Source organism: Clarias gariepinus, chromosome 21 (genome assembly GCF_024256425.1).
Source record: "Clarias gariepinus isolate MV-2021 ecotype Netherlands chromosome 21, CGAR_prim_01v2, whole genome shotgun sequence".
Lineage (NCBI taxonomy): Eukaryota > Metazoa > Chordata > Actinopteri > Siluriformes > Clariidae > Clarias > Clarias gariepinus.
Window position 1 is genome coordinate 19695648 of NC_071120.1, and position 15188 is coordinate 19710835.

Sequence of the window (15188 nt, forward strand, 5' to 3'; positions counted from 1 at the left end):
AACACGCATTCACGCACACACACATTCAACTCTGGCACTACGAGTATTTGGGGTCAAATAGCCTAATCTGCATGTCTTGGAGGAAACCGGAGGACCCAGAGGAAACCCACCAAGCACAAGGAGAACATGCTATCTTCATGCACAGAGACCCAAGGCGGGAATCGAATCTGCAAAGCGACAAGGCTAACCTCTACGCCTCTGTGCTACCTCGAAACCAGTGTGTTCATGTAAACACATAGACATTGCAATAAGGTAGCGCCGACAGAACGCACAGCTTTTATTTTGAAACAAGTGGTCGTGTCATTATTATTATTTCCGTCATCGCATCATCGTGTCCTCTGCCGGTTCAGGTCAACGTGATTGCTTTCGGAGCGGCATGTGTTAGTTGGGTTTTTAATACTTTGCAGTTATTCCTCTGTATAATTTCAGTGAGCGCGCGCGCTAATGGCTGCTTACGGAAGGACGGCGCTCGTGTCCGCGCTCGTGCGCCGCTTCAGTGGAAGAAGCTCGTGCTGCGTGAGGAAGTTTCTTGAAACCAACCGAAGCGCGCGAGCTGGTTGTAACGTCAGAGCCGCAGTGGAGACACAGAGTCCTGTCTCAGTGAGGGCTGTGTTTAACTGGGCTACACAACACAGAGACTTCTGTTCAGAAGTAAGGCCTGGGCTTACACACGTTTCATGAAGTTAATAATACCTTTAAATGTTAGTTAGTCTGTGTCAATATGGTTAGATGCTAAATTCTGCTTCATTAGCTTATTTATGCTGCTACCACGGTCTCCCTGGTAGTTGATAACATTGTAGCATTTAAGCTAATAGTGTGTCTGTGGGAAGGTATTACTTTCCTCTGATTTTCACCCCAAAATTGTTAAATAGCTAATGCATCCTCAGGAGTCCACAGATGACGTCACGGATGTGCATATTTATTGCTACGTCATGATCATTTCCGGGGCGGTTTAGGGTCACTGATCAGAGAAGGAAGCATTTAATGTCTTTTTAAACAAGAATGGACAATATGCTTTAAAGCACAGGGAAGTCGAGGGAGAGTGAGATCTATAGGTGGTGATGATGCAGCCTACAGGACTCCCCGATCATAGGTGTAGAGCGGCACTCAGGAAAAAGGCAGAGAAGATAGAGTGAGTGGAAGTGCCGGATAAAGCAGGCGAAGTGTTCGAGACATAGAACAAGACATGAGTTTGATCCCACAGTAAGAAGATAAGGCTAAAAGTCTTTTAGGATCAGCTTCAGGCCTCCCCATGATCCATAGGATAAAGTGATATAGATGATGATGATGATGATGAGTAAGGTGGAGAATCAGCTTTAAAGGGCCAGGAAGAAGAGGAAGAGTAAGAACAAGGAAGAAAGTATTTACACATTACACATTTGGCAGATGCCCTTGTCCAAAGTGACTTACCTTTGTAATTTTTTATACATGTGAGCAGTTTGTTGGACACAGGGGCCCAACAGGAACAACTGGGCAGCTGGGGATTTGAACCTGGGACCTTTCAAACCGTAGGAATAGCTGGGTTATTCAAGTTCCCTAGTCGGACCACGAATCCAAATCCAACGCGATCCTGACCAGGACAAAACTAGTCAGATGAATAAATAAAAACACACTATTAAGACATCTAAGAATTGCAGAAATGGTTCATTGTTTCCATTACAATTTTTTACTTTGTATATATTAACAGTAAAAAAAAAAAAAAAAAACTATCTTAACATTTAGTTTTTTCTCTTAGGCACCGTACAAGGAAGAGGATTATCCCCCTCTCCCGGAGTACTCTCCTCCTCCTCCTCCTCCTCCTCCCCCTCCTTCTTCTCCTCCTCCAGAGACTGAACAGAAAGAAGTGTTCATCGTCCGAGTTAAGGGTTTGCCGTGGTCTTGTAGTGCAGAGGACTTGCAAAAATTCTTCTCAGGTATGTATGTTCTGCTGTTTTTTCTGACCAATGTCAAACATGATTATCATTATTATCTGCAGCTAAAACATGATTTTACTTTTATGTAAAAGTTTCCTTTTATAACTGGGACGATTTATTTGTTGACGCAGAATGTCGCATTCGCAATGGAGTGAGCGGAATCCATCTCACGTATCACAAAAACGGAAAGCCGACAGGGCAAGCCTTCGTCGAGCTGGAGGATGAGGAGGACATCAACAAAGCCTTAGAGATGCACAGGCAGTATCTTGGACCGCGCTATGTAGAAGGCAGGTTCAGCAAACTTAAAATAGACTTAACATAAGTACTAATAATGTATTAATTAGTATTAATTCATTAATATGTATAAATATTTTTTACATTTAAAATCAAATATGCATCTTGTGAGTAACATGGATTGATGGTTATTGCAGTGTATGAAGTGACCAATAGAGATGCAGAAGCCATACTGAAGGGCACAAGTGAATGCCAAGATGGAGTTGTTCGCATCCGAGGTCTGCCCTTTACCTGCACGGAGCAAGAAATCATCCAGTTTTTTTCAGGTTAGAACCTCACATAGCATGCCAGTCACAAAAATCCTATCTATTGTAAACTGATTCTATTTATAAAACTGACTTTTGGCCCTCGTGTTGCGCGGTCGTAAATCCGCATAAATCATCCAGAGATCGCTAGTTCGATTCCCGGGTAATGCTGTAGCGCCCTGCAGCGGGGAGGGTTTAGAGAGAGCTGATTGGCCAAGCTCTCTCAGTGGGGAGGGATGGGAGGCACTTGGCGCCCTCACATCACTCACGGCTCTATAGCCAATCACGTCGTCTGTGAGCTCATGCAAGCAGAAGGAGTGAATAGCGCTGTCCTCCGAGTGTGTTATGCTGCCCCCAACTAGGCGTGAGCGAGCAGTTTGGAAAGATGTGAAAGCCTCACTGTGGATGCCTCCTACTGACGGGTGGGAATCAAATATGACCAAATTCAGGAGAAAATCAGAAAAAAAAAGTTTAATAAAATAAATAAAACTGACTTTTCCAGGACTGAACATTGTGAAGGACGGGGTCACACTGGTCATGGACCGCTGGGGTAAAAGTTCTGGTGACGCATATGTGCAGTTTGCTACACCAGAGATGGCCGTTGAAGCGCTGAAGAAAGACAGAGAGGTTATTGGAAACAGGTCAGATCATTACATATGTGTCTTATTTAAATTTGTTCAGATTAAAAGCAGACTTACACTGATCAGCCACATTACTAACACCTCTGCCAGGTGAATTAAATAACACTCACTCTCAAGGTCATTGTTACATATAACCCAACTGACAATGATCTAAATAGGAACAAAATTTTTCGTCTGGTGGATCATTTTCATTGCAGCACTGGACATGAGTGTGTTAGGAGTGAAATTAAATGACAGTATATAAGAATAACGTACTTTCATTGCACCACCGTAGCTTTTGACACTGTAATTGTTGACTTCCTGAACAGGTACATTGAGGTGTACCCGAGCAAGAAGAGCGATATTCAGATGCAGTATGGCAGAGGGAGAGGGGACGCTACCGCCACAACATTCCACCTACAGAAGAGTAAGTTTTAAAGAAAAGGCTTATAATTAAGATTCTGGAGTTGAATGGTACCCAGATGCCACTCCAGGTAGTCTCGACTCATATGATTGTATACACCCATCAGTCAGTTTATCAGGAACACAATACTAATACTGTGTAGGACCATGGTTTGGTCAGTTTTCAGGTTATGGATTCTATAAAATGTTTCATATAGAGTCTTATCCATGGCGACATAATTGCTGCAGATTTGACAGCTATACATTAATTGTGGCAATTTTTAGCCTTAGATTCCTGTTCTTGAGAGATTTATTGTGTCGTGCATTCTGAGCTGCTTTCCTGCTCATTATGGTGGTAAAGAGTTGGTCTTTACAGCTATTCGATAGCTGCAAAAATAAACCGATGTTCCTAATAAAGTGGTTGATCTGTATTATTATTAATATTTCAGTTTAAAAATACCCTTCTCATATTTTAGTCAACATGTGAATAATCTAGAGAGTACATGTAATCTGAGGTTATGAAATAATCAGAAATGCTTCTTGTTCTGTGCAGCCAGCAGTGTCTCTCTTCCTACACACTTTATACACATGAGGGGGCTGCCATATCAAGCCACAGCTGGAGACGTAATAAATGTGAGAACTTATATATGAATATATGTATATACAACACAGTACAATGCAAAGGTTTTGAGCCAACTTGCCAAAAATGAGACTCAAAAAGGTCCTTCAGGAAGCCTGGAGAACTATTCCTCATTAAGAAAATACAGGAAAGTCTGGCTCAAGACTTTTCCACAGTACTGTGATTGACACTTTGTTTTGAATTCTGCTGAACACTTTGCAGGTTTAAGGTAAACTTAACTTACACATATACTGTTTGGGATTTTATTTCCTACGTTCTAGAACAATCCTTGAGATTTTTAAAACTACGAAATAACATGGCATTGAGTAATTAAGTAACAACAAAAACTGTTATTTTAAGATGCAAAGGTCAGCTGTTCTGGAATAGTTCTTGCACGAACCATATTGTCAAGTGTGTTTACAAAACCTATTAAGCACCATGATGAAGCTGTCTCTCATGAAGACTGTCCCAGGAAAGCAAGACTAAAACTTACCTTTGCTGCAGAGGAGAAGTTCATTTAAAGTTACCAGCCTCAGAAATCACCAATTAACAACCAGCACCTCAAAATGAAGGATTTACAGAGCAGAAGTAGCTGATGCGTCTCAATATCAACTGTTCAAATGGGATTATTGTATATTTTGGATGCCTTTAGTATTGCTTTGTAGTGTTGAAATAAATACAAAATCAAGAAACAATCAAAAAAATCAAGGAATTTGAAGGTGTGTTCTAAATTTTGACTGGTAGTGTAGGTCACTGGTACATATAGCCTAACTGACCAAACATTATTGTTAAAGTTTTCTTCAATATTAGTATAGCAACAATTTTGCTATTTAAAACAATTAAACCAGAAAATATCCAGCTAATTTTAACTATGTGGCCCTTAACTGACTTGGATACTGGTTAGGGAAATATACTTCTAGTCTCTAAAAGTACACCAGCAAGAAAGGTGGATAAAAAAAATAAATAATCTAACAATGATCTAACCGGAAGGGCTGATGAAAATAATCTCTTCATGTTCTGCAAACATAGCTCAGAGTTTTCACTGAACAAGAGATTAGCATCAATCCAGCAAGTATTTTTTATTGTGCATACATATATAATGTATAAAGGCTTTAAAGTTCTTTATGTAAATTATTTAGATGAAAGGAGCTTAAAAAAAAGAGAGGTGAGTTTTCAGATTCTTTCCATCAATTTATTACTCATGGTCCAAGTCAGTGATTTTTCACCCCTGGTCCAGGTCCTGCACGTTTTACTGTTGTCTCAGCTCCAAGCACAAACTAAGCCAATTAACAGCCTTTTCTGAATTGAAGCGTGTGATGGAGCAGGAAGAACACTAAAATATGTAGGACACGTGGTGTTGTAGGACCAGAGTTGAGAACCACTGGTCTAAATTGATCATCTCCATTTAGGGTGTCTCCTCTGTTTAGAATCAATAGCTCTTTGCAAGACATATGACTAAACAGGCAACTCGGTGTACGGTATAATGTGTGTCTATTCCATCTTTGTAAAAAAAATAATAAATTGTGTACTAATAATAAACATCATACGGTGTATAATGTATGTTATGTTTTGTCTTCAGTTTTTTTACCCTATAAGGGTGGCAAAGGTTCTGATTGAGTATGGGCCCGACGGGAGACTTAGCGGCGAGGCAGCCGCTCACTTCACGACACGACAGGATGCGATGGAAGCAATGAGCAGAGACAAGCAGTACATAAGTAAGGTTCATGAAGGTTGAAATGTTCTCAAAGACAAGCAGTTTTTCTCGCTGTCTGCGTGTTTTGCAGATTTTTTTAGATTGAAATGCCATCAGATACTAGGTCAGGAGGAGAGTCAAACACCTGCTTATCTTTATTTGTGTTTACTGTAAACACAAGTAAAGATAAGCAGGTAGCATAGGTTATTCTGTTGGGTGTTTAGCTTCTTCTGGAAGTTTAATACATCTTGTTTGTGCAAAAATTCTAAAACTTTTGTCAACTAGTGCTGTGGTAAAGCTTGTAATGTTTTGCTGCTACAAGTGTGTGTTGATTTTTTTTTTTTTTCTTGTCAATGCAGGGGACAGATATATTGAGCTGTACCTGAATTCCACATAAAAAGAGGAAAAGATCTATAAAGGTATGTGTATAATGTTTAGTTAATTTGTTAATCAATTACTACTTTGCTTAGTAACTCTGCTTTTTTTTTTTCTATTTCTCACTAGGTGAACAGCTGTTGTCTGTACAAAGCATTTCAGCAATATTTATTTGAAAAATGTGCAGAAAACTGTAATTAAAATTACTCATTTATGGAGTAAAACAGTGTTGTTTTTTCACATCTTTGTGTTCATTATTCAGAATAATGCATACATTTAAATTTTTTATATATATAGTTCAATATTTCTGTAATAAAAGGAGCCATCTGTTTAGAAATGAAGACGTACTTTCAGGAAACTGTTTTAACATATATTATAGTACATCTTTATTGAGCCATTAGAGCTGAGAGAAAAACAGTGTCAAACTGTTTATTACATTTCATCAGTGTCATTGTAATTAATTTTCAACAGCACCCGTGGCTTGTTAAATATGTAGAGATGATTCTGCCTGCTTGAAAGCAGCAAAAAAAGCTTTGGCTCCAGTCTGTTAAAAGTCCTAGTTTATAGTCCTAGTATATAGATATTCCTTTTTCAAATGTACAAAAATTACCTCTAAAATATTTTCTCTCTAAAAATAATTAAAATCAGTCACACAATTTATTTCTTACCCATGAAATAATATTTGGATATCATTCTGTGCACTGCATTTTCACTAAAGAAAAACAATAATAATAAAAAAAAATAAATCAAACAATTCCGTACAAGTAGTACTGAATAAGTCCACTTGGTGGACATGACAACTGCAACGTAACACTGAATTTGATGCAAATAATGTAAGACTTAAGTAACACTTAAACACATCATTTTCATAAACAAAACAACATGCATGCATGAGCAGAAAAAAAACATTGTTTTTATAAATTGCTGCTGATTGAAGCTTAACCGTGGATTAAATCGAATGGGATCCAGTTTTGAAGATTCTTTACCGAAGTAAGAGATTGAGTGACTCAGGAAGGGTTTGAAGCGTACTGCTGCAGGAGCAGGGAGTAGCACTCGTCACACACAAGCTCTGGGGTGATGGATGATGGAAGGGGAATTTCATTCAGCATACATTCCTTGCAAAATACTCCTCTGCAGTTCTTACACTCCTGTTAAAATTGTAAAATAACGAGAAAATATACATTTCAGCACCATGCTTGGAAAACTAGATTTCACATTTTTTCATTCATTTTCTATAATCCTTTAGCCCTGGGCAGGAATCAAACACGACCCTGGAGGTGCTAACCACTGTGCCACCAGCAAGACGCCTTTATTTTTAATGTAAAAACATTAAGTAGTATTAGAGAATGTATATATTTTTTCAATAAATTTAATTAGCAAGATCATTTGCAATGTTAGTGATAATTTGATTTTTGAATTCATACAAAATGACATATCAAAGCTCAGACTGGGCTTGAATCCCCAATCTTCCGATCAATCAGCTTTGATGTCCATGATTTCTTAGGAAAATTTACAACCAAGACCTACTGTAATGTACTGAAATACACCTCAAATGTGATTTAAGACAGATTTGAGGGAAAAAAAGTCATCCAGAAAAAAAGCAGCATTGGATCAAGGATTTGAAATGGCTAATGGGTAGAAATCTCTTCACATCACACTGCCATTGTTTAATACCTTCTTAGAACTGCACAACCATGTTTCATTTCCCACTTATAATAAAATATCACTCATCTCTCCTAGTCTTCATGATCGTTTTTAAGAGAGGATAAGTGATACCTTAAGACTGTTTAGAGCTTCTGAACGGTTGCATTTTGTACAAAAAGACAGCACTGGCTCCTCATCGAGTGACTGGCTCTGCATGAAAGTATAATAACATATAAATATTACCAAATAGGAAACATTTACCATACTTGCATTCTCACATATGTACATGACATGGTGAAAATAAAGAATGACTAAACTGTGATATACCTGCTCATCTTCATGTGAAAGTGACCTGTACAACACAAAATAAGTAAAGATAGTATTTATTTGTAATTTTGAACCAATAGTACATGATTTGATAACTTTTTTTTAGTGTTTAAGGAATCGTGCGAATAAGCAGGCTTACGAATTCAAACTGAGACTCGTTTTCTCTACCACGTTTCGAAGTGTGTCGTTCTCTTTTCTGACTGCTTCCAGCTCCTGAGTAAATCAATCAATAAATACACATTCAAACAGAAATAATTTTGCAGGTGGCAAATGCCAGCTTATTTTCACATGGAAAGTCACCCTTCTTATGTCGTCCACTTGCTGCTGCACGTCTCTGTTTGGAGGGGTTTTTCCCAAAAGCGTATCTGAATGCTGACTCCCCCGCCTTCCTCGCTCCTTCTTCAGCTCGTGCTCCAAACTGTTCCTACCCCCGCAAAAGAACCATTAAACATAACAGCCTTAAGTGTTTATTTATTAAAAGCATATGTGTGTGTAGCTTCCCTGAAATACCCTAAAAGTGTGTGGTTCGTTGGTTTGTCATCATTTTTATGTTCATATGCCGGAAATGCAGATCAAGAAAATACATACAGTATCATCTACAGATGTAACCAGTATAAATATATTATTCTGATTAAACAAATATTGTGTTCTACTGATACAAATGCAGATTTCTTAGCAGAAATGATCAGATTCTCTGGGGAACATAAGGGTTGTGCAGAAGATTTAAAAAGAAGGGTTGTGTGGGAGATTTTAAATTTAATGCAGACTTGAGCGAGTAGCTGTAAACAGAAAAACTATATTACAAAAATGACCAAGAATGTGTGTCATGCTGTAAAGCCTATTTATAAGAATGATGCACACCTCTGCTTTTGTAAATGCTCCACTTCTTGCTGTAGACTCGCAATTTTGTCTCCAAACTCTTGCTTAAAGAGTCTGTTCGCCTCCTCGGCCAGGTTCCTCTGCTTCTCCGCCTGTTTAGATCTGTAGTTGAGCCAGATGAACTTAATGAGGTAAAAAATGAAAACTAAAATACCATGACAGGGAAGAGAATCTCAATCAAATCAAATCAAATCAAAATGAAGAACTAGAAACTAAAAGAAACATAAATAAAAATCCTAAGACAAAGATGTGTCCAGTAAATGCAAAGGCTATATGGAAATCCAAAGAAAGTGAAGAAATCTCAAGTGTTTGATTTGATCTTTATTATGCTACTGCACTACACTTAGATAGATTGTTAAAGTCCACATACAACTTTCATCATTTCATTGCAATTTAGAGAGAAACCTCATCCACGGAAACCATGAAGAATTTATTTGGGGGCTGAATACAGGACCACGATTTTCACATTTGGTATTAACGTCCACCAGCAACATGTGCGGCCAGTTCTCATGATCTTCTGCCAAAGTGAAACCTTTCACTTAAGTCAGTTGCATATTTCTTTTTTTACACAATTCAGTACACTTCAAACTTTCACACAGATGACTGGCTGCTGATTCAAATCCATTTCACTTTCTCTATGGCATAGGGTTCAAAAGTCAAAATGCACCTTTGGCCAAAAAATGAAGTTAAAAATTGGCCAAGAAGAGTATTAAAAACAATTACGTATTTTGCCAATAACTAATGGGATGGGACATGTTACTGTGTTAAAGCTTTTGATAGCCGAAGCCTTCGTTCTAACATCCTGGAGTTATTCAAAGAGTAAAGAGATACACTGTAGAGATACAAGAGATGCGTTGTTTTGTTACCATTTCCTACATAGAAACTCAAAACCTGAAAAAATATCAAACAATAGAAAGCAGTTGGGTATTGGGCAAATCTCGAGTCTTTCTCATACTATCTGAAACTGCTGTATTTTGTATTTTTATCTGGTGAAACACAAAAAAAGGGCTGGAAAGTCTAAAAGAGGAGCGTTCATTTGGAGTATGATATTCACAGTAGAAGCAAAACGGGAGTCCATGAGGAAAGAGAAAGGAACCGCAAAAGATCTCAAACTCATTAGAAAATAAATATCCTAGTTGCTTCTATGATATGCAAAGTCAAATTTAGGAGATGTTTTGACGAAACTATTGTTATGCGTTTTTCAAATGATCTAGCCTATTGTTGCTTTTGCAGCAGTTTTCCTGCAGCCAAATTCAAGTTCCGTGCTTGCTTGACCACGTCTTTCTCGCTGACAGGAGTAAGAGGTACAAGAAAGAAGACAGAACGAAAGGATGACATGGAAGGGATGTGAAATGAAAGAACAAAGCAAAACAACGAGAGAAATAAGACAGAGAGAGGGGTTATTTCAAGAAAAGTTGAGTGCAGAGCAGATAAGCATTCAAATTAGATTTATATAATTCAGCATAACCTGCATTAGTGGCTACACAAAATAAAAAAGGCACAGATTCCAACATTGTCAAGGTGTTGAAGCACAGGAATTCTTACCTGTGCTCCAACTGTTTAATAGTGGCAGCCATCTGGTTTGTTTTCTCTTCCAAGCGACCGATGATGTCACTCTTCTGTTTCACACTGGTCTCTGAGCTCTGCAACACACCCAAACACATTACCTCATTTACACAACCTATTTTTATGTCGTGCTTAACAAGGATGTACAAAAGATCTTGTATTCAATGATACCAGTTATACACACATGAGAAATGAAAAAATGCCAGGGCATGCTACAGTATTATTAAAAAGAGAATCAATGCTAATATGGTGTTGATTATTTTTCTATATACTGTAAAAGCACTTCCTAAAGGGGTTTATTCCTCAAATACCACAGTAATTTATCAGCAACAACCTTTTATTTAGTTCAAAATGACACAGTGTACTTTGTACTCATTTATTGTTAATTATATGGAACATCCATGAGACAGCTACTTATGTAACCACAATACCGCAATGTGCACAAAGTCAAATCCTAGATGCCCATGTCTCAAATCTTGAAATCTAAAATCTAAAATTTACAACATTAACTGTCACAAAGTGCTACTGTAAGAGAGTTCAAAAATAGTAAGAAAATATCTTAAAACACCAGTTATACACCAATATAATAATTATTACATGTTTTAATAACTTACAGTACATGGGACATTTACCATACAAGTCTATTTGAGGATTACGGCCATCATTACGGCCAGAGTTATCAACTCTGATTGGATCGCCATCTGACTCCACAGAACTCGATCAAGCGACTGAATATCTAGATTCAACACTTCGTTATACAGCAGCTTAGATAATGTAGCTCCAGTTAAAAGAAAAATGATTACAGATAAGAAACTTGTTACTTGGTATAATGACCACACATGCACTCTAAAACAAACCGCTCGGAAATTAGAACGCAAATGGCATCAAACTAAATTGTTAGTATTCCAAATAGCATGGAAGAAAAGCATCCTGAACTATAGAAAAGCTCTCAGTGCTGCTAGCTCAATGTATCTCTACTCTTATAGAAAATAACAAAAATAATCCTAGATTTTTATTTAATACCATAGCTAAATTAAATAAAAACAAAACACTGCAGAAATCTCCAAAACAACAACATACAGTAGTAAGGATTTCATGAACTTTTTCAATAACAAAATCATAAATATTGGGCAAAAAATTCAGGCTTTGAAACCAGACAATTTAAGTGGTACAGATGATAAATTAATCACATCACAACAGAACCTAGAATACTTTACTCCCCTTGAAGCGACAGAACTAATTTCACTCATCTCCTCTTCAAAATCGTCAACCTGTATATTAGATCGTATACCGGCACATTTTATCAAGCAGTGGGTATGTTCCTAAATCCTTTAAATTAGCAGTTATTAAACCACAAATCAAGAAACCTGACCTTGACCCCTGTCAGCTTTCCAATTACAGGCCGATATCAAACCTCCCCTTTATCTCTAAAATTCTGGAAAAGGTAGTATCACAGCAGCTATGTTCATATTTACATAGAAATAGCATAAACAAACTGTATCAGTCAGGATTTAGGCCTCATCACAGCACAGAGACAGCACTCGTTAAAGTAGTAAATGACCTCCTAGTGGCCTCTGATCAGGGTTGCGTCACTATACTTGTGCTACTCGACCTCAGTGCCGCTTTTGACACTATTGATCATAGTATTCTCCTTCACAGATTAGAAAATGTAGTAGAAATTAAGGCCCTCTTATGGCTCAGATCCTATTTGACTGGTAGTTATCAGTTTGTAGATTTGAATAGTGACCATTCCTCATGTTCTCAAGTTGAGTTTGGTGTTCCAAAGGGTTCTGTTTTAGGCCCACTGCTTTTTTCCCTTTACATGCTTCCTCTAGGCAACATAATTCGTAAACATGGTATTAGTTTTCTTTGTTATGCTGATGACACACAAGTATACGTTTCAGCAAAACCAGATGAGAAAAACCAGTTTACTAAAGTTGAGCAATGTGTGCAGGACATAAGAGATTGGATGTTAATTAATTTCCTGCTGCTTAATCCTGATAAGACAGAAGCTCTAGGCATAGGACCACAAGCAGCTAGAAGTAAGCTTTCTGATCACACTGTGATTTTAAATGGCCTTTCTGTTCCATCAAGTGCAACAGTAAAAGACCTCGGTGTGATTATAGATTTCAGCCTTTCATTTGAAGCACATGTAGATAATATTACCTCAGAAATAGCATTCTTTCACCTCAGAAATATTGCCAAGATAAGAAATGAATAGTCACCAAATGATGAAGAAAAACTAGTTAATGCGTTTATCACGTCTAGGTTGGATTATTGTGACGCCTTACTGTCTGGTTGTTCAACAAGGTGCTTAAACAAGCTTCAATTAGACCAGAATGTAGCAGCAAGAGTCCTCACTCGAACCAGAAGATACGAGCACATCACTCCAATCTTATCCACATTGCATTGGTTTCCTGTGAAATTTTGCATCGATTTTAAAATACTACTACTTGACGTATAAAGCATTAAATGGTCTCGCGCCGCAATATCTGAGTGAACTGCTAGTGTCTTACAATCTGCCATGCCTACTTCGATCAAAGGATGCAGGATGCTTGTCAGTACCGTGTATTATGAAAACTACAGCTGGGGGCAGAGCTTTTTCTTACAAAGCCCCAAAGTTATGGAATAGTCTTCCAAATAGTGTTCGGGACTCAGACTCAGTCCCAGTGTTTAAGTCTAGGCTAAAAACCTATTTATTTAGCCAAGCATTTTTGTAAATAGTTTAGCCTTAGGTAAAGGAGCAGATCTGGGGGACTCATGGACGTAGAGTATTAGGTGAACTGGTATGTTTAGATGCTGTCTTCCCCACTCTCATTGATCACTCAGGTTTGTTGACGGTGAGGTGATTGGTTGCTTTACATCTCAGGAAGACCTCATGTCTGTGTTTCCTTCTGGCTTTTCCTTTTTAGTTATGCTGTCATAGTTAGTCTTGCCGGAGTCCCTGCTTGCACTCTGCACTAAATATACATTTACCTTATACATTGTTAGACTCTGACCATACTTAATTGCCATCTCTCCATCTCTTTTGCTCACTCCTCTTCTGCTCTCTCCTCTCTCTCTCTCCCTCTCTCCTTGTTCCTCTACCTATCTCTTTGTCGAGCTATACATGTCGCTCCTGAGCTGCCAGTAATCCAGACCTCCTCTGCCCTCTGGATCTGTCTAACTCATCCTGGAGTCCTGCTTCTGGTTGAAGATCTCATCACATGGATGCCCCGTGTGGCCTGCCTGGGATGCGTGTGGTGACTGGGGATGGCTCCACTTTTCCATGAAGGTGGTCTTGTCCTTGACTGAGGCAGACAGCTGTTCTCTGAGGACCTGTGACTTCAGTCGTTCAATAGTTCAGGATTGGAATTTCTTACAGTCTACCTGAGCCTCCAGGAACAAACTGGACTTTTATACTGAAATTCTAGTCTCGCATAATATTATGCACATCAATCCCTGCTATCTGTTTTCACCCAGATGAGGATGGGTTTCCTGTTGAGTCTGGTTCCTCTCAAGGATTCTTCCTATTGCCATCTTGGGGAGTTTTTCCTTGCCACTGTCGCCGTCGTCCTCGGCTTGCTCATCAGGGACAATCATATCATTTTGATTCATACACATTCACATTTCATACACATTTCATACAAATTTCAAACTTAATTCTTTTGATTGTGTAAAGCTGCTTTGTTACAATGTAAATTGTTAAAAGCGCTACACAAATAAATTTGAATTGAATCATTAATAGATATTTGAGTTATTATTGAGAATTCAATATCAAAGCCACAATTAAGGAATTTTGATTAGGAACACCATAAAAATTATTTGAGTTCTGATTTTTTTTCCCTTAGAATTATTTGCTGAAAATTAAAATATTGGACTTCTGCTTCCTCTTGGCTAGGAGATTGATCCTGATCCACCAACAATTTAGCCGCTGGATAAGGGAAGTGATGTGCCTTAACCTGGAGAGAATTAGGTATACAGTTATAGGGTCCACTGGCACATTTTACAATATCTGGCAGTCTTTCTTAACTTTTGCTGAGGGCATAAACGCAGATAATATTGTACTGTAAAGGAAGGGTGCGGGGAAGATTACTTATTATTATTATTTTATTTTACTTTTTATGGACATCTGATTGTTATGGTATCCTTGTGTTTCTCTAGTGTTGGGGGGTAGGGGCTTGCTTTTGTGTTCTCTTTTGTTGTGTTTTCTTGTGTTTTTTCTGTATAGTTAAAAAAAAAAAAAAAAAAAAAAAACTTTGATTAAAAAAAGAATTATTTTTTGCTACTAATCTTAGAATTATGCTTTGACTTCATTCCTAAAATTTAGTTTTTTTCAAAATTCTTATCTGGCTTTTTTCTGTTTGTCCCCCCCCCCCCTCATCATTCTGCCTTTAATCTCAAAATTATGACTTCAGTCTCAGAACTTTTTTTTCCCCCTCATATAAAACCTTTTCAGCCCAAAGTCAGAATTTTGAGCTGAAAGCAAAAATTCAAAATTAAAGCCAGAATTAGGGAAATTATGATTAAAATAAAAATAAAAATACAGTGAAACCTTGGATTACGAGTAACGCAGTTTACGAGCGTTCCGCAAGACGGGCAAAGATTTTTTAATAAATTTTTATTTGGAAA

At 37.9% G+C, this 15188-nt stretch overlaps 2 protein-coding genes across 6 annotated transcripts in view; one reads left to right on the forward strand and one right to left on the reverse strand.

Annotated features, from left to right (window-relative positions):
- Nucleotides 1-319: 319 nt before the first annotated feature.
- grsf1 (G-rich RNA sequence binding factor 1) lies at nt 320-6396 on the forward strand. The gene is made up of 10 exons (XM_053480622.1): nt 320-651; nt 1736-1913; nt 2045-2200; nt 2345-2473; nt 2955-3093; nt 3402-3499; nt 4028-4107; nt 5673-5808; nt 6146-6205; nt 6291-6396. Exons 1-9 carry the CDS (start codon nt 445-447, stop codon nt 6181-6183), a joined length of 1161 nt encoding a protein of 386 aa, XP_053336597.1. The 5' UTR covers nt 320-444; the 3' UTR covers nt 6184-6205; nt 6291-6396.
- A 336-nt stretch (nt 6397-6732) lies between these two features.
- The window catches only part of rufy3 (RUN and FYVE domain containing 3), a 28152-nt gene continuing 19696 nt past the window's right edge, over nt 6733-15188 (reverse strand). For 2 of the 5 annotated variants that reach the window (XM_053480616.1, XM_053480618.1), the window contains 7 exons: nt 10557-10654; nt 8994-9113; nt 8433-8556; nt 8272-8345; nt 8133-8157; nt 7938-8015; nt 6733-7309 (listed from right to left, as the gene is read on the reverse strand). In XM_053480616.1, the coding sequence (XP_053336591.1) occupies nt 7169-7309; nt 7938-8015; nt 8133-8157; nt 8272-8345; nt 8433-8556; nt 8994-9113; nt 10557-10654 (660 nt within the window). In that variant the 3' untranslated portion in view covers nt 6733-7168. Of the gene's footprint in view, nt 7310-7937; nt 8016-8132; nt 8158-8271; nt 8346-8432; nt 8557-8993; nt 9114-9135; nt 10300-10556; nt 10655-15188 lie in introns of those variants that run through there. The other 3 variants (XM_053480617.1, XM_053480621.1, XM_053480619.1) reach the window with 3 other exon arrangements.